Source organism: Salvelinus alpinus, chromosome 1 (genome assembly GCF_045679555.1).
Source record: "Salvelinus alpinus chromosome 1, SLU_Salpinus.1, whole genome shotgun sequence".
Lineage (NCBI taxonomy): Eukaryota > Metazoa > Chordata > Actinopteri > Salmoniformes > Salmonidae > Salvelinus > Salvelinus alpinus.
The window spans coordinates 84,905,200-84,928,375 of NC_092086.1; the positions used below are offsets into that span (position 1 = coordinate 84,905,200).

At 45.0% G+C, this 23,176-nt stretch overlaps 1 protein-coding gene across 8 annotated transcripts in view; it reads left to right on the forward strand.

Moving 5' to 3' along the window:
• The window catches only part of ncor1 (nuclear receptor corepressor 1), a 117,519-nt gene that overhangs the window by 67,264 nt on the left and 27,079 nt on the right, over window positions 1-23,176 (forward strand). For 7 of the 8 annotated variants that reach the window (XM_071329737.1, XM_071329709.1, XM_071329728.1 and 4 more), the window contains 5 exons: window positions 12,821-12,951; window positions 14,073-14,383; window positions 19,368-19,451; window positions 22,418-22,554; window positions 22,907-22,997. In XM_071329737.1, the coding sequence (XP_071185838.1) occupies window positions 12,821-12,951; window positions 14,073-14,383; window positions 19,368-19,451; window positions 22,418-22,554; window positions 22,907-22,997 (754 nt within the window). Of the gene's footprint in view, window positions 1-4,940; window positions 5,139-12,820; window positions 12,952-14,072; window positions 14,384-19,367; window positions 19,452-22,417; window positions 22,555-22,906; window positions 22,998-23,176 lie in introns of those variants that run through there. The other variant, XM_071329772.1, reaches the window with a different exon arrangement.

The following is a 23,176-nucleotide window of genomic DNA, read 5'->3' on the forward strand; positions in this document are numbered from 1 at the left end:
TTATTTGCCCAGCCAGAAACCAATTAACCACATAGCCTATTCAGACGGAGATTCAGTGAAGCTCAATCAATTGATTGAGACAAGTCAGTGACGTCACGGGCTTTTAGTTGGGAGTTGGCCTAGGATACTAAGCGACTGTGAGTGAAGAGAAAAATAATCCACTTGTTAAACTACTTAACATGCTGGCAAAATGTTCTAATAAATGAGCCAACTAGACAAGATGATCATGGGCAGCCCTCACCTCAACTTAGCTAACGTTTCCCCAGCCTAATTGTAGCCTAACCAATGTCCTAACGGAGATTCAGTGAAAACAAAAATCAGACATTGATTTATGGAGATGAGTCCCCACACTTGTCTCAAAGCAGCGTGTTAGCGCTGTCCCAATCAAGGCAGTGCTGAAATTATAATCTAGTTGACCACACACGGGTAGGCTATTGCTTCAAATTTATTACAATGATTGGATGACTTTGAGTTTCAGTAAGCAACAATTTGATATATGCCTTCAATTGCATTTGCATTTTCATCATTCAGTGATATTTATTCCCACAGTAATTCTTTATGGATCCATCCAGTTATGGTTAGGAAAACGGTGCATGGGCCTCCCGAGTGGCACAGCGGTCTAAGGCACTGCAGTGCTTGAGGCGTCACTACAGACCTGGGTTCAATCCCAGGCTGTGTCACAACCAGCCGTGACAGGGAGTCCCATAGGGCGGCACACAATTTGGCCCAGCGTCGTCTGTGTTAGGGGAGGGTTTGGCTGGGGGGGCTTTACTTGGCTCATTGTGCTCTAGCGACTCCTTGTGGCGGCCCGGGCGCCTGCAGGCTGACCTCGGTCGTCAGTTGAACAGTGTTTCCTCCGACACATTGGTGCAGCTGGCTTCCGGGTTAAGCGGGCGGGTGTTAAGAAGCGTAGTTTGGTGGGTTATGTTTTGGAGGATGCATAGCTTTACTTTTGCCACTCCCGAGCCCATTGGTGGAGTTGCAGCGATGAGACAAGATTGTAATAGGATCGCAATTGAAAATCACGAAAAAGGGGTTACATTTTTTTTTTTTAAGTACATGCTTAGTGGTGCGCTATGCGAAGAGATGGGAGAAGTGACATGCCTCGCAAAGTTTAGAACTGACAGGAGGATGGTTAACTGGCGCTGCCTAGCAACCATCGAGTTTAATAGCATAGTGTGTGCCATTTACAGGTACGTTTAATACTAAGCCGTAGGCAGAAGTTAACCAAAATGCTTTGGTCGTTAGGCGGAAATAAACGTTTTGGCTTTGATACCGGCAATACCTTTCAGATATAAGGAAAAGGTGGAAAAATGTTGGCAGTATGGTAAAGTTGGCGGAACAACGTCTTAGTATGAAACTAATACAAGTCCCATCTATTAACTGCCATACTGGATTTTTTTTATCATTGGTACACATTGTTTATGTTTGCAGGGTTATGATAATATGAACAAAATGCAGGTAAAATGTTGTGAATTGTGGTACGCTGAACGCTGTGAGTCGATGATCGATCATCTCCATGACTCATCACCACCTGTGACTGATGTTTCTGACTAACATTTAACCTTGTTATGAAATTCCCAGCATAGATCTAACAGCTGATTACATCATTCATTCCCTATCAGCTCATATGGTGTCTGAGCTCTCCTCTCTCCACTGGCTGTCTACCAGGAGAATAGACTGCCTCGGCTTTCCTTATGGAGATTTTCTACCTCATCGATGCCTCTGGCCCTTCCTCTGGCCCCTGTGTGTGCATCTCATTGACACATTTGGCTCTCTCTGGCCCTGTATGTACAGAACATTCTGTCTATGTATGGACTATGGCCCCAGCCAACCAAACACATAGATCCGGTCACAGAAGCGCAGATCACCAAGAGGGAGTGGGACCACATCAGAGATGTCATAATCGGTTGATCTAGCAGTAGTGGTGCCTGCAGCCTCCAGACCAAATATCGCCCACCACCTGGAGAACATGGTTTGATTCACCGGGCCACCTCTTCTCACCTTCTCCCTCTCTGACATAGCACAGGGACGCAAACACGTCAGTTTTCGGCTAAATTCACCATTTTGATCTCAATAGGTCATCCGCGGGGGGTCTGACGATAAAGTGTGCATATGCAGAGTGCATCACCCATTGAGGTGATAGGCGCGAACAGATCCTCTCCGTGGGATCACTACATTCTCTCAATTAATGACAGAATGCATCCCTACATGTCTTACAAATAGAATATCAAGCAGAGTACAAAGCCTGATGTCAGATATGTCTTATTGGATGAAGCATTCTGATATCATGTGTGACCGCTGTGAGCATCCAGCAGTATTCCCAACCAGCCATTAGCCTACTCCGCTGCTTCTCACCGCACATCTCCATCAGGTTTAAAATGTTATTTAGCCGTAATGGCAAGCTGGGGTGTGCAGGCAGTGGATGGGGTTTCTGTTACATTTGTTTAATTATTGGAGCAGCTCGCAGCGCGAGCTAAGTGGAGACGTATCGTTTCATTTCACCGGTAAGAACAAGCAGGGCCAGTCTGACTAGGCTTCGCTGTCAAGCAGCCTCTGAGTGCCCCTGCCATAGAGGAAAAACAGAGCACAGTGACAGTCATGCTTGCACCTTTATGTCACTGAAAACCACTCAAAGGTTATGCCCCATATTACTGGAGCTACATTCTCCCCTTTCTACCACGAATTGGCATACATTTTATATAATTTTATAAACCATGTCGCTGGCCGTTTTATACTACTCACAGGTTGCAAGTTGTTTGTTTTATAACAAACAACCGTGTTTAGTCATGTTACTTGGCTAGCTAGCTAACAACATGGTACCTTGGCTATGCACAATGGCACAGGAAAAAATTGAAAAAGGGATAGACGGTCTACTCAAAGAGATGCTTCAAAAGGTAGGATGCATATGCCTAATCAATGTTATTCTAAGCAAAATCTGAATTAAAAAAAATATTTTTTATAATGTTCCTTAAATTATTTTTGGGCCTAACTTTTGGGAGCTGTGTGTGAGAGTGGTGTACGTGTGTGAGAGAGAATGATGTTTGTAAAGTGTTCTGAAAAGTAGGCTAAAGATGGTTTCATATAGGCCTAGTGTGTGTTAACCCTTACTGCATCATTATGCATTTATATTCCTGTCCAATCACAGGTAGACCTTTTGGATATGAGCAAATCAGCTATTTTCTGCAGTAACCTGTTCAATTGTACAGTAAATGTGTTGTGTAGAGGACATGTTTTTGTGCAGTGCGTTTAGAAAACGGGAACATGCATCCTGGGAGGGGAGTGACAAACCCTGTGGTATCACCATACTACTCGGTATTGTGGTACTTGGCCTGGTATTACGTCGTTAGTGAAATGTTGGCAACCCCACTCAGTTTACAGATTTTTTTGCATGTTTCAGTGCACATTTTTTTGTCATCTTTTTGGCCACTCACCAGTTTGCATCACTGATAACACTGTTTTATCTGGAAAATATTTAACAATAAATTATGGTGGAGAGAAACGGGGTATATTCGATGTGAGAAATTGTTGGCGTGGCTCAGTTGTATTGGCGGTATCTTAATAGTTATAGTTTGTTACTTCACATTTTATAAGTGACATTGTGGTCCTTTCACTAGTGCGTTTCCCACTGCCTGGTGACCTTCATCAGTCTTACCTCGCCTGGCAGGGTAACAGCGTACAACTACAGGGTGGAGCCCCGAGTGGACTTCCCTACTTCTGAACCACTGTAGATGAATGCCACCAGTCAAGTGGTTAGAATGTGTGCATGAAGTACTTCTACTTGATCAAATAATAAACCAGTGTGTTTGTGTGTCAAGTCAGTGGACATTTCTGCTTTTACTACTTGAGCGCTCATTGAAGGATTGTCTGGCTTCTGTCAACTTCAATAAATAGTTGGAGGAAGCGACTGTCTTACCATATTTCAGTCTATGCAAGCAGCAGCCTCCGCTAACCCTGGATCATCTGATGTATGTATTTTAACAACAACAGAGAAGTCTCTGTTTGTCTGGGAGCCAGGAAGACCGATCACAAGTTTGGCTTTGGGTTCAGTGGAGGCAAGATGTGTCCACTGTCTAGCAGCCCTCAGCATAATCATTCCAATAATCACAACTGTTAGCCTAGCTCTGCCAGAGTACAGAGTCACTATGGCCTTCTATGCAAATGCTTTTAGGAAGTCATTTCTTCTGTAATAGGGCTTCATAAAACTGCAGTGTGAACTTTGTGTTACAGGGCGGTATGTGTTTAAATGCATCATTGTTTATTGACAGGCCGTCTTCGTGAATAATAATTTAACTGACTTGCCTGTTTTTAAATAAAGTTAGATAAAGTAAACGTCTACTCATGTATTGCGGTATGCATTTAAACTGCCCATTGACAGTGAAGTGAAAATGCCACGGCCTCGTCATTTGGTGGAAAGCAGCTCAGCCTGCCTAGGCCGGATGTTGTGCTGATCCAAACAAGCCGTTGGCTGGAGCTTTTGTAAATTCTCTGAAATTCCACAGAGAATGTGTGTAGAGTGACTTGCAAGAGGGAGGGAGGGAGGGAGGGCGAGCAATGGAAAAAGAGTTAGTAAAATAGCTAGAGAGAGAAAAGGAGAAAGAGGAAAACAAACTTGACAGTCTGCATTGGGGGCTGGCTAGCCAGCTTGTATAAACTCATTTTTGCTCAACTTTTTTCCCCCTCTCCATTTCCTTTTTTTCTTTCCTGGCCGGTGAGCGAGAAAGTCAACCCCCCCCCCCCCCCCCTCCCAGGAAAAGCAGAGTGGTACGCCCCAGTGATATGACAGGCCCAAAAAACTTGCTATGCTGCTGCGAGTGCCAATCAAAGAGAAGCGCTTGGCAGGGATTACCTTGAGTAACCCCCCATAGATTAGAGTGTGCATGTGAGATGGGCGATTTTTCAGGCGGCTTAAACGGCCTGATGACATGCTTTCCTGGAATATGTGCGGCAGTGCCGGGGCCAGGCAGCCCTTCTAAGGAGCTCTGCTTTGGTGCTGCTGTCCTGCTGTATCTGTACCGCTGCAATGGAGGTATCACTACCGCCACCGGGGGTCCGGCCAAACTCACACCCGCTACGCCTATAGGCTGTGGCTTGATCAATGGCAACAAGGTTTTTATGAACGACAAATGAGCTTGCAGGTATGTCGCTGCTGACTTTGAAGCTAGTACTGTGGTGTGTTGTCTGTCTGTCTGTCTCTCTCTCTCTGCTTGCTCGACTGATCTCTTTCTCCTCGTGCTCTTTTGCTCTCCCTCCCACTCTCTTTCAGTTGCTTGGACAGCCACAGTTGCTTGCATTTAACCTTACTTATAACACACGTTTAAAGTTACAACAGGAAACACTGTGTGGATTTCAGTACAGTTCCTGTTTTTTCTGTACTGTTGCACAATCACACAGTCTCATGGCTGCAGTGCACGGTGCCTGGTTTTTGCTGTTGTTGATGTAGGCTAGTTGCTTGTACAAATGTGCCTGCTGCCTGCAAATAGAGTTGGAGAGGAACTTCAGCAGCCCCTTTTTAGAGGTTGTGTGAGTCATTTTTTCCCCTTTCTATCATTCATCATGTTCAGGACTGACCCAGTAACCAGCGGAAATGTAGAGCACAGGGACTGCATGCTTCCCCTTTTTACTTAACTCTGTCTCTAGTGAAGATTCAAGAACATTTCAAAGTGGATTCCTTTTTTATTGAAATCTCATATTTTTTTCATGCTAGACATTATGGATGTAGAATGGATCTGTTTTGAAATAGTAGTAGCTCATAGTTATTGCGCTAAAAGTAATTGCCAAACAATTGTACATTGGAGAAAAGCATACACAAAAAGTATTCACATTACACTTGTATTTACAAAATGTCTGTCTCTCCACCAAACCTGTTGTGTGTCCCTCTGCTCGGCTCCCTGCATGGCAATGCGGAATGTTGAAATGGCTCCTGACTGGAATGGCTGTTATTTCATGAGGTGCCAGAGGCTGCTGACCTTCTCCTCCAGCCAAGTCCTCCAGGGCCAAAGAGCGTGTGCGTGTGTGTGTGTGCATGTCATGGAGTCTTAAAGGTGACCTAGACATGAGCTGGAACCAAATCCCTGTGCAGTTTAATGGGAATTACTACCCTCAATAAAAGCCACATGGATGTTACTCTCTCATCTACAGCAAGTGGCAGGCTTTTACACTCACTCATACAGACGGCAGGAGAAGAAGTGGAGAAATATACATTGCGGACCGTTGAAAATCTTAATTGCCACGTCTGTCTTTACAACTACTCTCAACAATGCTTCCTTTTGTTGTAGATGCTATGGCAAGAAGAAGTGGGTTCTCTCCCTTGTTATTTTCTTAATCGCTTGGCAGCAGTCAAGCAGATCCCATTAGCTTTGGATACCAAAGAGAGCCAAGCCTTGCCCTGAACCTAAATTTTCAGGTGCCTACTTGGCACAGTGAACTGGATCATGACATGCAGGTTAAAATTGAATGAGAGTCAGACCTAGGTTCTAGTACTATTCATTTCAGGTACTTTGAGCATTTGCTCTAACCTGCCAGGAGTGCCAGATGGGTGGGTTTTGCAGTTCTGGGACTATTCTATTTGTCCGTGAAACCATGCAAGCGCAATAAAGCATTATAAATTATTTCAAATAGTATTTAAACCCAGGTCTGGAGCGCAGTGCAGTGAAGAACAGACATTCTAGTGCATTTGTTGTGTAATTGGATTAGCCTATTGGCTCATAGGATCGTAAAAGGTCAAACTAAATTGTAGTTAGGTGGGTTAGATGGCTAGCGGTAGATAGTATTTTCTGTAAAGGTTATTCTGTTTGCTCTCTTGGCGAAGAAACCAAATCCGACTGAATTCTAGATGGAGAGTGTTTTCTTAAAGGGTTATTCTGTTTTCCCAGCTCATTTAAGTCAAGGTCATACTGAACTGAATTTAGGTAGACGATTGGATAGCTAGCGGTAGACTGTAAGTAGTTGGGTGTTTTTGAACAGTTTATTTTGTTCCTTTTTTGTGTGGTACTTTTTACCCCTTTTTCTCCCCAATTTCGTGGTATCCAATTGGTAGGTAGTCTTGTCCCATCGCTGCAACTCGGTACAGAATCGGGAGAGGCGAAGGTCGAGAGCCATGCGTCCTCCAAAACACGCCCCCGCCAAACTGCACTGCTTCTTGACACACTGCTCGCTTAACCCTGAAGCTAGCCGCACCAATGTGTTGGAGGAAACATCGTACAGCTGGTGACCGAAGTCAGTGTGCATGCGCCCGGGCCTCCACAAGGAGCTTGCTAGAGTGCGATGCCAAAACCTCCCCTAACCCAGACGATGGTGGGCCTATTTGTGCACCGCCTCATGGGTCTCCCGGTCGCGGCCGGCTGCGACACAGCCCGGTATCGAACACGGATCTGTAGTGATTCCTCTAGCACTGTGATGCAGTGCCTTAGAAGGCTGCGCCACTCAGGAGGCCCCTGTTCTTTTCTTATTACAGTTGGTTGATAAGTGTGTGTGATGCCCCATTTTAAAAACTCCAGGGTAGGAAAAGACTTGGGGTTCAGTCATTTCCTAACTCAAACAGCGCTAGTGAATCAGCTAAAAGCGAGCAGGGGGGAAATTAAAACTCTGAAAATATTCAGACCAGGTCAGGGGGAAAAAAGCTCTGTAAAAACCTGGCGGACCACAGGGCTCCATTGAGTTCTGGAGAACATCTGTAGTGTGGAAGGCAGCACTGAAAGCACTTGAGCAGAATGGGGAGAGAAAGCAGGAAAGCCATTGTGGTGCGCAGATGGCCTCCAAAACAAACGCAGGACCTCCCTGACCCCACCAGGACTGCCCTAGTGTGGAGGAATAACTTTAATAGAGAACTGAAACGTTTTAAATGGAGTGAAACAGGGTGCTAGCCTATAACCTGAACTTGTCCAATAGCAATAGATTTTTCTTGTTGCAAATGTGTTTTGTTTTGCTGAACACAACCCACGTCTACTTGGCCAAGTGGTCTCTATGCTATGTTCTGTCTGTAGAGGGAGCCCACCCCCCAATGTCATCTTTTATGCAGTCAAACTCATCCTTTTCTTGTCCCTCCTTTTTAAATGATCTCTCTCTCTCAATTCAATTTGCTATATTGGCATAACAATGTACATATTGTCAAAGCTTACTTTGGATATTTACAATATGAAAATAATAAGAATCAAAATGGTCAATGGGACAACAGTAACAGCAATAACCAAGGGTCAAAATAACCATACATTGAACAATCACAATAAGCATACAGTAGAGGACATGTGCAGGTTGATTGGTCTGTCAGACACTGTCCCTCATCTTTATGGCAGGCAGCAATGTAGCTTATTCTCATCAGAGAGGTCTCTGAAACTTTGGAAAAGGGTTTCAAATTTGGAGAAATGACACTCTCTAATCTCTATATTTTTTTAAAGATTTTGTCAGGAAATGCAGCTCTGTTTCTGCTGTTGTGCAGTGGTTACACAGCCTTTCCTCTACAGGGAGACAGGTTTTCCTGTGTTCTACCCTTCTCAATGGCAAGGCTGTGCTTACTGAGCCTGTTCTTTGTCAAGGTTTTTTCTAAGGTTTTGATCAGTAAGAATCAGTCTCTCTCTCTCTCTCTCTCTGACTCTCTCTGTCTCTCTCTCTCACTCTGACTCTCTCTCTCTCTTTGACTCTCTCTCTTTGACTCTCTTTCTCTCTCTGACGCTCTCTCTCTTTGACGCTCTCTCTCTTTGACGCTCTCTCTCTCTTTGACGCTCTCTCTCTCTTTGACGCTCTCTCTCTCTTTGACGCTCTCTCTCTCTTTGACTCTCTCTCTCTCACTCTCTAACTCTCTCTCTGATTCTCTTTGACTCTCTCTCTGACTCTCTCTCTCTCTGACTCTCTCTCTGATTCGGACTCTCTCGCTCTCTCTTTGACTCTTGCTCTCTCTTTGACTCTCTCTCTTTGACTCTCTTTCTGACTCTCTCTCTGATTCTCTTTGACTCTCTCTCTGACTCTCTCTCTCTCTGACTCTCTCTCTGATTCGGACTCTCTCGCTCTCTCTTTGACTCTCTCGCTCTCTCTTTGACTCTCTCGCTCTCTCTCTGACTCGGGCTCGCTCGCTGACTCGGGCTCGCTCGCTGACTCGGGCTCGCTCGCTGACTCGGGCTCGCTCGCTGACTCGGGCTCGCTCGCTCGCTCGCTGACTCGGGCTCGCTCGCTCGCTCGCTGACTCGGGCTCGCTCGCTCTCTCGCTGACTCGGGCTCGCTCGCTCTCTCGCTGACTCGGGCTCGCTCGCTCTCTCGCTGACTCGGGCTCGCTCGCTCTCTCTCTGACTCGGGCTCGCTCGCTCTCTCTCTGACTCGGGCTCGCTCGCTCTCTCTCTGACTCGGGCTCGCTCGCTCTCTCTCTGACTCGGGCTCGCTCGCTCTCTCTCTGACTCGGGCTCGCTCGCTCTCTCTCTGACTCGGGCTCGCTCGCTCTCTCTCTGACTCGGGCTCGCTCGCTCTCTCTCTGACTCGGGTTCGCTCTCTCGCTCTCTGACTCGGGCTCTCTCTCTCTCTGACTCTCTCTCGGGCTCGGGCTCTCTCTCTCTCTGACTCTCTCTCGGGCTCGGGCTCTCTCTGACTCGGGCTGACTCTCTTTCTCTGACTCTGGCTCGGAATCTCTCTCTCGGGCTCTCTCTCTTTCTCTGACTCTGGCTCGGAATCTCTCTCTCTCGGGCTCTTTCTCTGACTCTGGCTCGGAATCTCTCTGGCTCGGACTCTCGCTTTCGCTCTCGCTCTGTCTCGCTCTCTCTCTCTCTCACTCTCTGACTCTCACTCTCTGACTCGGACTCTCTCTGACTCGGACTCTCTCTGACTCGGACTCTCTCTGACTCGGACTCTCTCTGACTCGGACTCTCTGACTCGGACTCTCTCTCGGGCTCTCTCTCGGGCTCTTTCTCTCTGGCTCTCTCTCTCTCTCTCTGGCTCTCTGACTCTGGCTCTCCCTCTGGCTCTCTTTCTCTCTGACTCTGGCTCGGACTCTCGTTTTCGCTCTCGTTCTGTCTCGCTCTCTCTGACTCGCTCTCTCTGACTCGCTCTCTCTGACTCGCTCTCTCTGACTCGCTCTCTCTGACTCGCTCTCTCTGACGCTCTCTCTCTGACTCTGACTCTCTCTCTGACTGACTCTCTGACTCTCTCTCTCTCTCTCTGACTCTGGCTCAGACTCTCTCGCTTTCGCTCTCTCTCTCTCTCGCTCTCTCGCTCTCTCTCGCTCTCTCGCTCTCTCTCTCTCTCCCGCTCTCTCTCTCTCCCGCTCGCTCTCTCTCTCCCGCTCGCTCTGACTCTCCCGCTCGCTCGCTTCGACTCTCCCGCTCGCTCTGACTCGCTGATACGCTCTGATTCATTCCCTCTGCTCACCATTGGGTTTTTGACCTTCGTTAGCCCCATCTGGTACCAGCATGGGATGTTTGGTTTGGCATAGCCAGACTTGTTCCAGCACAGCACTTTCGTGGATCAGGCAGAGGGGGAGGGTGTTGCTGGTATCCCTTGCCAGCAATGATGATAAAGAATGTTGCTCCATTCTCAATCACTCTGCTGGACTTGTCTGACCCAGATCTGCGTCTGACCCAGGAGTTCTGTTATCTAGTATCTACTGCTGTTAGTGAATGCATCAAAAAGGATTACCACTAAACTTGTATGCTTATGTGTTATGAACGTTCACTATGTTCACTACTTTTTCACTATGTGAAAAATATATATTTAGACACACCTACTCATTCAAGGGGTTTTCTTTATTTGTACTATTTTCTACATTGTAGAATAATAGTGAAGACATCAAAACTATGAAATAACAGAAATGGAATCATGTAGTAGCCAAAAAAGTGCTAAACAAATCAAAATATGTTATTTGATTTTCTTCAAAGTAGCCACCCTTTGCCTTGATGACAGTTTTGCACAATCTACCAAATACTAATTGAGTGTATGTAAACTTCTGACCCACTGGGAATGTGATGAAAGAAATAAAAGCTGAAAGAAATAATTCGATCTACTATTATTCTGACATTTCACATTCTTAAAATAAAGATGTGATCCTAACTGACCTAAGACAGGGGATTTTTACTAGGATTAAATGTCAGGAATTGTGAAACTGATTTTCAATGTATTTGGCTAAGGTGTATGTAAACTTCCGACTTCAACTGTGTTATAGATAGATGAAGTGGAGGAGACAGGTTAAAGAAGGATTTTTAAGCCTTGGGACATGGGCTCTGTATGTGCTCCATTCAGAGGGTGAATGGGCAAAACATGCCAGGCGTACCGCGCTGTCAAGAACTGCAACGCTGCCGGGTTTTTCACGCTCAACAGTTTCCAGTGGTCCACCACCGTTCCTGGTTTTCCCAGATTGGAGTCAACATGGGAATCACTGTGAATGCTTTAGACACCTTGAGAGTCATTGTCCCGACGAATTGAGGCTGTTCTGAGGGCAAAAAAAGGGGGGGTGCAACTCACTATTGGGATGCTGTGCCTAATGTTTGGTATAGTATTTATAAATACAACATTTAAGATCCTTCTCATCAGTGCATCAGCAGTGTTGACTTTTGTAGCCAAAAGTTATATTAATTGGTGTCTGCAAAAGAAAAGTGTGGTTTGTACAGTATCTGCATTCATACTGTAGGGTAACGTGATTACTAGTTATCATGGGAAATCGTAATGACTTGAATGATTGAGTACATGAACTCGGCTTTCGCTTAGTCGGGTCGTGTTGGGGCGGTTATGGGTTCAGGACCAGGACACCCTCTCACTCACCCAATCTATTTCACTGTAATTCTCTTAATTTAGTCATGTGAGGCTTTTGATTTTCTACACAGGCTGACTGCAGGCGGAACAATGGCCTGTATTGTACTTATGATGTTTGTATGTGTATCATGATCCTGTGGACACCCTCTCCATGTGAAGATCATCAAAGGAGGTCATAGTCATAATCTTATCTACACTGGGTGCATGACCAGGCTGTTAAACTCTACTTTCCCTCTGTCTGGTTCCCTTTCTTCTCTTATCTGGTTAGCTAGCTTTGAGGAAATTGGACTGCCCTGATGCCGGGGGAATAACCCTATGGTAGTTATACTTATCACATTATGTCATTGTACTGTTGTTCACTTAGTGGGGCAGTCCGTCTGCTCTCTTTTTAGTCTGAAGAATTGAGCAGCAGACCACTCCTGCGTCTTTCACAGTGAACTTTTAGCATCAGTGGTAGGCTAGGCAGTTGCTGCAACAGTAAATGTAGGTGAATGGACAGATGGACTTAACTGCTTTTTGATTTGTAGCTTCCCTTGGCTGGAGAGTGCATTAATAGGCCATGAAATGGTATATCATGTCTGAAATGAACCATAGGTCGCTCTAAGATTTATGTTGTGATTTTATAGGACAGTCAGTGTATTGCTTTGATATTTTGTTGACACTGTCAGTGCCTGTTATTTTTCCTTCTGAATCCTTCCTTTCCTACAGGGTATTATTCTAGCACACCACTATTGTGTTGTTGTTGCCTTAAAAGGGATGTGGGTCATGGCGTGCTGTTTTAGCTGTGTGCCTCATTAGCCCCACTAAATAGGAATTCAAACATGGGCAGAGTTTTTTTCAAAACTAGACGTGAATTAGCTATGGGCTGCCTTGAGGTTTTTTTGTAAACTTTCTGGCCCAGATTGAACTCCGGGGTGCTATACGTCATCATGATGACTTTGCATAGACTAGACTGTCTCTGTGACATCATGAGAGTTGAGCAGAGTTATCATATAGGGAGATTCTCTCGAGTTGGGAGGTATATATTTACCAATTGAAAATACGTTTAGCTAAAATGTGTATATCCTTGTGCTCTTTTTTTTTCTTCTTATAGCAAATAACACGACCCTCACAAGAAGACAAGTCAGACGACAAAATCGAAGAGGAGAAATTGGAGAAGTCAGAGAAAAAAGAGGACGAGCAGAATAAGGAAGAGGAAGAGAAAGATGAAAAGGAGGACTCCAGGTAAATTTTGAATAGCTGTGTGTGTGCGTATACACTTGCTCATGGGTTTCCCACAGGTACTGCTGTTAGAGTTCTAGCTAGAGTCAAACTCGGGCCTGACCCCCCCTCTGACACTTTGAGGGAGAATCTGTACCTCCCAGTAAATTGTAGCTTTCAGTTGAGGCAAAATAAATTCTGGAGCCTTGTTGCAGGGATCATCATCCCTCTTAGATGTAATGTAAATCAGGCCAGAGCGAGACGGAGCTAGAGATGGAGAGACTGGGAGAGAGCGAGAGGGAGCGAACCACTGCCCTTCTCTGGCGTGATGGCCAGAGCATAACACCCACCGACGGACTGCTTTCAATGTTCCGCCTATCCTGCAGTTTGAAAAACCATAAAACAAAGGCAGAATGGTATTTGAAATGCTCCCTCAAGGCCTAAATGGAAATCAGACCTTGTCTACTGACTGCTCTTCTAGGAAGGAAGGAAGGTACTCCTCCCTTTGACCGGGCCTGTGTTTACTTCTTGCTTACGAACACTCTGGCCCTTTCTCAATTCGTCTTTCCTTGATTACTTGTGTCCTGCTCTCACTCGGACGTTCTCCTCCAATTAATTTTGAGATGGATAAAGGATGAAAGGAAAGGCGAATTGAGAAAGAGCTGACTCTGAGAGGGGAGGAGAGCGTGGCGGCCATCTTGGCCCCATAACACTAAGCCATTAGCCAGATGACTTCCTGCCTGTTTACCCAGCTGGATCCGTGGGCAGCAGTTAGTCATAACTCGTGTCCTAACCAACCACCAAATGAGAGGCAGCCTCGTTGCAAGTGCCTGTAAAACAAACCTGCTAATGAAAATGGACTTTTAAATCCAGTTGATGGGACTCTGCAAATGGCTTTTTCCTAAGCATTCATCTGTGCAAAACAATAGGCTTGTACAGTTTCTGAAAATGTCCATTGGATAGGAGTTGAGTAGAATATAAAACAAATGAATGTCAAAATGTGCCTAAAAATGTATAACAGTACTGTCATTCATTGTTTTAAACTGCAGAATCCCCTTGACCCACAGTTTTAATTATGTGTTATTGCTGCTATGCTACCAGCCATGCTATGGTGAGGTAAAACCTTTTGCCCCCATCTCATTCAGGGACATCGGCAAAGACAAAGACAAGTGTGACGGTGGGGAAGACGAGGACGGAAAGGAGCAGAGCACGCCGCGCGGCAGAAAGACCGCCAACAGCCAGGGCCGGCGCAAGGGAAGGATCACCACGCGCTCCATGGCCAACGAGGCTGCCTCTGTGGCGACCGAGGAGCCACTACCGCCGGCCTCCGCCCCTGAGCCTGCCCTGCCTACAGAGTCTCCTCAGCCCCCCAAAGCTGAGCCTATTACACAGAAGGCCGTTAGAGAGCCCACCAAAACTGCATCAGGTGGAGCTCCCATGGACCCTAACAGAGGAGGTAAGCACCTCAGCCATTCTACACTTTTTTTACCATCCCCTCTAATTATATATATATTTTTTTACAAAGGTGCATCTCAAACAGCTAACGGAGGAAGAAACCTTTACCCTTACTAGGGTGGTTTACTAGTTTTGTGGTTATGTGTTATTTGCGGCAATGGGACTGAGTAGATAATGATAATACAATTCTACGTGTGTCCACTCGAGGTATAGAACCTCGGCTATGAGGTATGAACAAGTGTGTGTGTGTGTGTGGCGCTTGGCGTCTCCAACAGCTCAATCGCCAGCTACAAGTAGCTCGCAGGCCTCCTATGCATAGCTCGCCAAACAATTCTGAAAGTATGACAGTGCAACTGTCATTAACAAATCTCACAAGTTACCAAGGGGGCCGAGGGGTCGGCAGGGGGGCGCACACGGTAGAATGCACAAGGTGTACATTTCTAAATTGGATAGTGCATCATCAGTTCTTCTTGTCATGTTAGTTGCATATGTTAGAGATCTATTTATAACTTGTCAGAAATGTCCAGAACAACTAGCCCATGTCAGCTAAAGTTTTTCTTTCTTTTTTCCCCCGTTTGTTTTAGCCCATAGATATTGTCATTTTTTTGTCACTGAAATATCACATGAATACATATTAGACATGGTAAAACGTATAGAATTGGAAGAATTTGCTTTAAACATGCTAAATTCTCTCCACCAACAAGAGGTGTGTGAACAGTTCGTCATGAATAGTGCTTGTGCCCATAGAAATAGACATGGGGGGGGGGGGGGGTGCGGGTGCGCAGGATGTTCCACAATGCTGGAAGACGGGCCTGAGTGAAAACGTTTGGGAACCCCTGTGCTAAATGACTAAAATGTAAATGTCATGCCACTGAGCTTCAAGAAAAACACCACCACCCTTTACACACACACACCTGATAGGATATGCACTTGCTTGCCTGGCAAAAACTGGTGTCTGTTCAGATATACATTTTATTGTTTAGAACTACTAAGATGGTCTGGTTGAATAAGGAATCAGCTCTATTCATTACATTTCTATCTGCAATTTCATCTCGCTGAATACATACCAGGTTCAGGTTGTTGTTATTGTTGTTTTTGCTCCTCAACACAATGCCTCCGATCTCTCGCTTGTGTAACCCAGCCAGGGGGCTCAGTCTGAGTCGAGCCTATACCCTAGTCATCATCACCATGACAATAGTGTGGCGTCTAGGATGGACCCGTTGACATGGCTCCTCTCAGCTGTACCTCAGCCTAGTCCTTGTGCTGTTCTGAAAGCTTCTTATGATGTATGTGTGCTGAATGTCAGACAGTCTGTTTTAGCCTCCCACTCTGTATTTATAAATCTATATCTGCGTCTGAAATGGCACCCTTATTCTATACAGTGCACTACTTTTGATCAGAGCCCTATGGGCCCTTATTCCCTATGTCGTGTTCTACTATTGACCATAGCCCTATGGGCCCTTATTCCCTATGTCGTGTTCTACTATTGACCAGAGCCCTATGGGCCCTTATTCCCTATGTCGTGTTCTACTATTGACCAGAGCCCTATGGGCCCTTATTCCCTATGTCGTGTTCTACTATTGACCATAGCCCTATGGGCCCTTATTCCCTATGTCGTGTTCTACTATTGACCAGAGCCCTATGGGCCCTTATTCCCTATGTCGTGTTCTACTATTGACCAGAGCCCTATGGGCCCTTATTCCCTATGTCGTGTTCTACTATTGACCATAGCCCTATGGGCCCTTATTCCCTATGTCGTGTTCTACTATTGACCAGAGCCCTATGGGCCCTTATTCCCTATGTCGTGTTCTACTATTGACCAGAGCCCTATGGGCCCTTATTCCCTATGTCGTGTTCTACTATTGACCATAGCCCTATGGGCCCTTATTCCCTATGTCGTGTTCTACTATTGACCAGAGCCCTATGGGCCCTTATTCCCTATGTCGTGTTCTACTATTGACCATAGCCCTATGGGCCCTTATTCCCTATGTCGTGTTCTACTATTGACCAGAGCCCTATGGGCCCTTATTCCCTATGTCGTGTTCTACTATTGACCAGAGCCCTATGGGCCCTTATTCCCTATGTCGTGTTCTACTATTGACCAGAGCCCTATGGGCCCTTATTCCCTATGTCGTGTTCTACTATTGACCAGAGCCCTATGGGCCCTTATTCCCTATGTCGTGTTCTACTATTGACCAGAGCCCTATGGGCCCTTATTCCCTATGTAGTGTTCTACTATTGACCAGAGCCCTATGGGCCCTTATTCCCTATGTCGTGTTCTACTATTGACCAGAGCCCTATGGGCCCTTATTCCCTATGTAGTGTTCTACTATTGACCAGAGCCCTATGGGCCCTTATTCCCTATGTAGTGTTCTACTATTGACCAGAGCCCTATGGGCCCTTATTCCCTATGTCGTGTTCTACTATTGACCAGAGCCCTATGGGCCCTTATTCCCTATGTCGTGTTCTACTATTGACCAGAGCCCTATGGGCCCTTATTCCCTATGTCGTGTTCTACTATTGACCAGAGCCCTATTGGCCGGATCAAAAGCAGACCATTATATAGGGAATGGGCGGCCATTTCGGTCTCGCCATATCTCTTCCAAGAGCAGAGCAAGATTAATAACCTGACCACCTCCCTGGATCTTAACAGGCATGATGGGGGAACGGGGGAATGCCGGTTGGATTAGGCGAACATGTGAGTTGAGTGTGCCATGGGACGGAAGTAGCGATTCAGCTATCATTCGTTGAGTAGATTTAACAGAGTATGTATGGCCCTAGACCGTTCGCTAGCAGCCGTCTAGGCATGGATCTCCTCGAGAGAAAAAAAGTCCTATAAATGTCGAGTTCATACTGCAGCAACAGTGCCTTCAGATAGTATTCACACCCCTTTTTCAAAATTTTGTTTTTACAAAGTGGAATTAAAATGGATTTAATTGTCATTTTTTGTCAACAATCTAGACAAAATACTCGAATGTCAAAGTGGAAGAGAAATTCTAGCATTTGTAAAACATTTATGAAAAAGAAAACACTATCTTGATTAGATATCTATCAATCTCCTGAGCCAATACATGTTAGAATCACCTTTGGCAAAAATTACAGCAGTGAGTCTGTCTGGGTAAGTCTTTAAGCTCTTTCCACACCTGGATTGTGCAACATTTGCCCATTTATTATTTTCAATTGGTAGTTGACCATTGCTAGACAACCATTTTGCCATAGATTTTCTAGTAGATTGTAAATGTAACTTGGCCACTCAGGAACATTCAGTCTTCTTGGTTAGCAACTCCAGTGAAGATTTGGCCTTGTGTTTTAGGTTATTGTCCTGCTGAAAGGTGAATTCCGGTGTAAAGTGTCTGGTGCAAAGCAGACTGAACCAGGTTTTCCTCTAGGATTTTGCCCATGCTTACTTAGCACAATTCAGTTGTTTTGTTTTTTCCACAAAGACTCCCCAGTCCTTAACGATTACAAGCATGCCCATTACACGATGCAGCCGCCACTATGCTTGAACATTATGGAGAGTGGTACCCAGTAATGTGTTGTAACGTTTGGGGCAAATCCAAAACACTTTGTATTCAGGACTAAAAGGCCAATTGTTTTTGCTGTATTACTTTAGTGCCTTATTGCAAACAGGATGCATGTTTAGGAATATTTGTTCTGTACAGGCATCCTCCTTTTCACCCTGTCAATTAGGTTAGTATTGTGGAGTAACTACGATGTTGTTGATCCATCCTCAGTTTTCTCCTATCACAGCCATTAAACTCTGTAACTGTTTTAAAGTCACCGTTGGCCTCATGGTGATATCCCTGAGCGGTTTCCTTCCTCTCCGGCAACTGAGTTAGGAAGGACGCCTGTATCTTTGTAGCGACTGGGTGTATTGATACACCATCCAAAGTGTAATTAAAAATTTCACCTTTCTCAAAGGGATATTCATAGTCTGCTTTTGAATTTTTACCCGTCTATCAATAGATGCCCTTTGCGAGGAATTAGAAAACCTCCCTGGTCTTTGTGGTTGAATCTGTGTTTGAAATTCACTGCTCGACTGAGGGACCTTAAAGAATTGTATGTGTGGGGTACAGAGATGAGGTAGTAAATCAGAAATCATGTTAAACACTTATTGCACACAGAGTGAGTCCACTTTTTTAGGCTTGCCATGACAAAGGGGATGAATACTTATTGACTCAAGACATCTCAGCTTTTCATTTTGTAATTAATTAGTAAAATTGTGTAAAAACATAATTCTACTTTGACATTATGGGGTATTGTATGTAGGCCAGTGACACAAAATCTTAATTTAATCCATTTTAAATACAAGCTGTAACGCAACAAACACAACAATGTGGAAAAAGTTTACGCAATCTCTATGGGTCGCATGGAGTAGTGGGCCAGGGTTCACTCTCCCTCTCAGCCCCAGCTTCCATCAGCCCATCCTCCCTTATTGAGTGTGTTGTTCTGTGAATTTGGCTGTGGGTGAAGGGGAGGTAGGGGTCAGTGTGGACAGGCTGATACTGAGAGAGACGTGTGTTTGTGGTTAATAGATATGTGGCAGTGTAGCAGTGAGAGGAGTGGTTACTTAGTCAGTCTGTCTGTCTCTGTTGTCGGGATGTTCTCTCCGTCTGTCTGTTTGTCTTTGTCCAAGGCCGTTTCCCAAAGAGGTTGGAGGGTGGGAGGTGTGTCTCTCTACTTCTCCGCTGTCTGGATCCAGATCAGCTGACACGGGGCCCTCCCCTTGTGAGGGAAAGAGGGAGGGACAGGAGGAGGGGATCGCTCTAGTTGTGAGGGAGATAGCGAAAGAGCAAGAGAACACGAGAAAGGGAGAGGGAACGAGAGAGAGTGTGAGGTGCAGGCCTCAGCAGCGAGCCTCTGAATGTAAACAGATTATTTGATTAGCAGGAGTGAGAAGGAGACTGCTGAGAAGCGGACCGAGCTACACTGTACTATCTCTGTGGGCTAATATGGAGCTTTCTGTTCTCTCTCTGTGACTTTAGCACTAGGAACTGCTGCCGCTGCGAACATTGAAACCGGTGAGACTTCTCGCTGGACCGAGGAGGAGATGGAGGTTGCCAAAAAAGGTAGCGTTTCGTTTTTATTTCTTAATTTACTGTTTTTCTCCTTCCCTCGTGCTCTTTCACTCTCAACTCTCTCTCAACTCTCTCTCAACTCTCTCTCAACTCTCTCTCTCTCTCTCTCTCTCTCTCTCTCTCTCTCTCTCTCTCTCTCTCTCTCTCTCTCTCTCTCTCTCTCTCTCTCTCTCTCTCTCTCTCATATCTATATATATATATATATATATATATATATATATATATATATCATTTGCTCCCATACAAGCTCTCACTCTCAGACACTCCCCTGGCTGGTGGAGACTTTAAGGGGGAAGCAGGACGGAGTGGTTTGAGCAAAGATATTTTTTCTGGTATCTAATTGCAGTGGCTCTGCTCTGTGACAGAGCGTGACAGTTTGGGCTTCCTCTAAAGATCATATTATTCACAAAACCACAGTCAGGCTTCTGGATCAGGACTTATTTTGAAGTTGCTCTACATTGAAGCCTTTTTTATCTAAATCAACTCCTTTTGAGATTTGAGTGTTTCATTTCATGCAGTTACTGAATGTGGACGCACCACAGCGTTTCAGCTTTTGCCAGTTGCGTCACACACTCGTCCATGCGTGATTGACCCATAAGCCCAACCCCCATCGGGCCATAGCTACCTTCCAGCCAGGCCAGTACTCTAGCTTTGTCAGTGTAGTCTGTGGTGGAGAGAAAGACTTAAGTCTTCCGCATGCTTCGATTCGGCTGGCGCTTAGCCGAATGAGTATGCTCACATACTCCCTTAACCTCCTATAGTCGATTTCCGTGGCCCCAAAGACATCTAATGAGCATTAAAAAAAATGTAAACATAAAAATCCGTCAATTGTAAGCTAGAGAGATCTTTTTTTTGTTGCATCGGATGCATCTCAATCCACTGCATCTGTCGATGTCGCACTTCCGCATCTGCGGATGAAAGGTGGCAGAGCTAGAGCAGTGTTTGTCAGACCATGAGACATCCCAAAAATTGGTCTTCTCACTAAATCGTCTGTAGCGTTCTAACGGTTTGACCTACAAATATGGATGGATGTGAGACTCATGATTGTGTTCTCCATTTTGCTCTATGACCCCCACAAGCGCCTTCTGAAGCCGGTACAGCTAATCTGCCAACTTCTGTCTGTAGTGTCCAAACAGTTTGGGCCACAGTAATAACAAGCCTCTTATGTAGTAACAAGCCTCTTATGAAGGTCCCCTGGTACCAGTTTTAAAAAATGAATGTAGGAATAATAATGGGGATGGTTTAGTGCCAAAAATGAGGGGTTAAATACATGTATAAAAAAATATATTTTAAAAACAATTCCATATGCTAGCTTAGGTTAAAAGACCTTCGCTTGAAAAACTTGAAAAAAGCGGCAATAGTACCCTTCTTCAGACACTGTGGCCAATATACACTTCCTCAACATAGTCAGAATTAATCTAGGATAACTCAAGAAATATGTCGTTAATTTTGTTGTTTTTTGCCAAGGAGCTGTTAGTCGAGCAATTTTACATCCAACTAAGATGTTTGGGGAAGTATTTCTCAAGTGTTTGTTTTTTTCGTTTTTTTTTCTCATGAAAACGATTAGTCTCTCGTTCAATGACAATCACTTCATTGAAGAATCCGTACTGTTGACTAATCACCGAAGGGTTGTAGACATTGGCTACCGAACTTAGGCTTGCCTTGAGAAAAGATTTTGTGTGCATAAACAGCCGGAAAAGCCCTTGCCAAAGACAAAAAGGAACAAAAACGTCTCAAAATGTTGCCATAATATATGCACAAACTGTTCCGGATGGGAATCATGGGACCGAGGGAGAGCTCTTAAAAGCTGACATATATTTGTTAGGAGCACTTTCATTAATTGGGCTGCCTGACGGAGACATGGTGTACATGACGTCTTTAGATTCTGGCACGGTGTTCTGCTTCATTTTTTTTCTCTTTCATTTTCAGCTTTGTATATGTTGAGTTTACTGCTGGACGGGTCAGAGACGGGCCTTCCCCCTCTTATTCTTAACTTTTTTTCTTAGATGTTTTTTCCGCTCCATCTCCATGTAAGCTGTTACAGGGTTTGGACATGTGAGGAGGGGGTTGGCTGATTTGGTCTTGAGGCCACATGATGAGTACTAGGGATCAATCCAACTGCAACAAGTCATATTTGTGAACAAAACAACTTAAGTTTTTTGAAAGCCTTTTGAGGAAAGACACTTTCTACGATAACTACTGTAAAACTAAGTAAGGGATGTGAACAGGTGTGTTTTAGGGTGGATGGATGATGCCAGTGTTGCATACATGTAGTATAGGTGTATTATACAGTATATTTTCTCAATGGGCTAGTGTAGTTTGTTTATTCCTGAGGGGACTGTGAGGAACTATTACTAAATATCATACCAGATCATGAGACTGTTTTACAGTCACAGAGCCTGAAGTACTCCTCACCCGATACTTCGACACGGAAGTCTCTATACAAGTGACTCCAAACGTTTCAATAAATGTTCTGTCAAGAGTGTCCTCTGTCTCCTCATTCATTTAGATGGTATTGTAATTTGCCTTTGTCCTCTACTGGGCTCCAGTCTGAGGTGATTTGTCAAAGTGCCCGTGTCCTTTAGCTCAACGGTGCAGTGGAGAAAGAGGGAGGGAGGAGAGACACCCGAATGTCAAAGGTAATCCGCTGTCGGTCTTCCAGTCCAATGCACCTCTCTGAAAGCGCAGTCTGTCTTAAACAGTTTATTAAGACTTCATCAAAGCTGATTGTTTGATTAGATTAGTGCTGGTCAAGGTGGGGCAGAATTCCAGGCCATGGCAGCAAGGATCATTGGGGTGACTGTACAACTGGGCGTGTGAACAAGAGATCAGTAGTTAAGGGTTTTACCAGGTGAGGCGGTGTCACTCAGTAGTAGGTTAATGTTCAATGATTAGGCTAAATCTGGGTCAGTTTTAGGTTCAGATCCCAAGCCAGTCTCTCTTCTCTCCTCTGCCAGGCCTTGTGGAGCATGGGCGTAACTGGCCAGCCATTGCCAAGATGGTGGGCACCAAGAGCGAGGCTCAGTGCAAGAACTTCTACTTCAACTACAAGAGACGGCACAACCTGGACAACCTGCTCCAGCAACACAAGCAGGTACAGCAATACTCAACACAATTAAATATCAGGGTTGTTTTAAAACTATTTGCAATGGCAAGCAAAAATAAGCATATCTTGTCGTCAGGACAAGTCCAGGGAGTCCCTCCCTTTTTCTGTACATTTTCTTCAGTTTAGTGCCAAATGAATACACCCGTGTTCAGGTACAATATGAAGTGGTTTGGTTTCTGTAATCTCTATATCAGAACATGTATGTCTGTCACCATCTTTAATCTATAAATGTATGTCTGTCACTATCTTTAATCTATAAATGTTTAATGAATTTTCTGTATTACAAAACGAACGGTGAAGTGGATGTACTCTGTTGTATAACGTTTGTGTGTTTCTTCAGGACATCCGGCGGGCACGGGGTGATCGGGACCCGTCTCAGAGTGAGAGCATGGCCTCAGCTGACGACGATGAAAACCCAGAGGATAGTGACGGTCAGTCAGAGAGATGACACACACATTGACACACACACACACACCAGAATAACATACACAACAGAGTCACTCACACCATCCCTCTGTTTATCCAAACTCACAAACACGTGAATCCTCACATTCAGACAGATACACTGTCAGCACAGCAAAAATATACACACAATCATAGCTAAGAATTA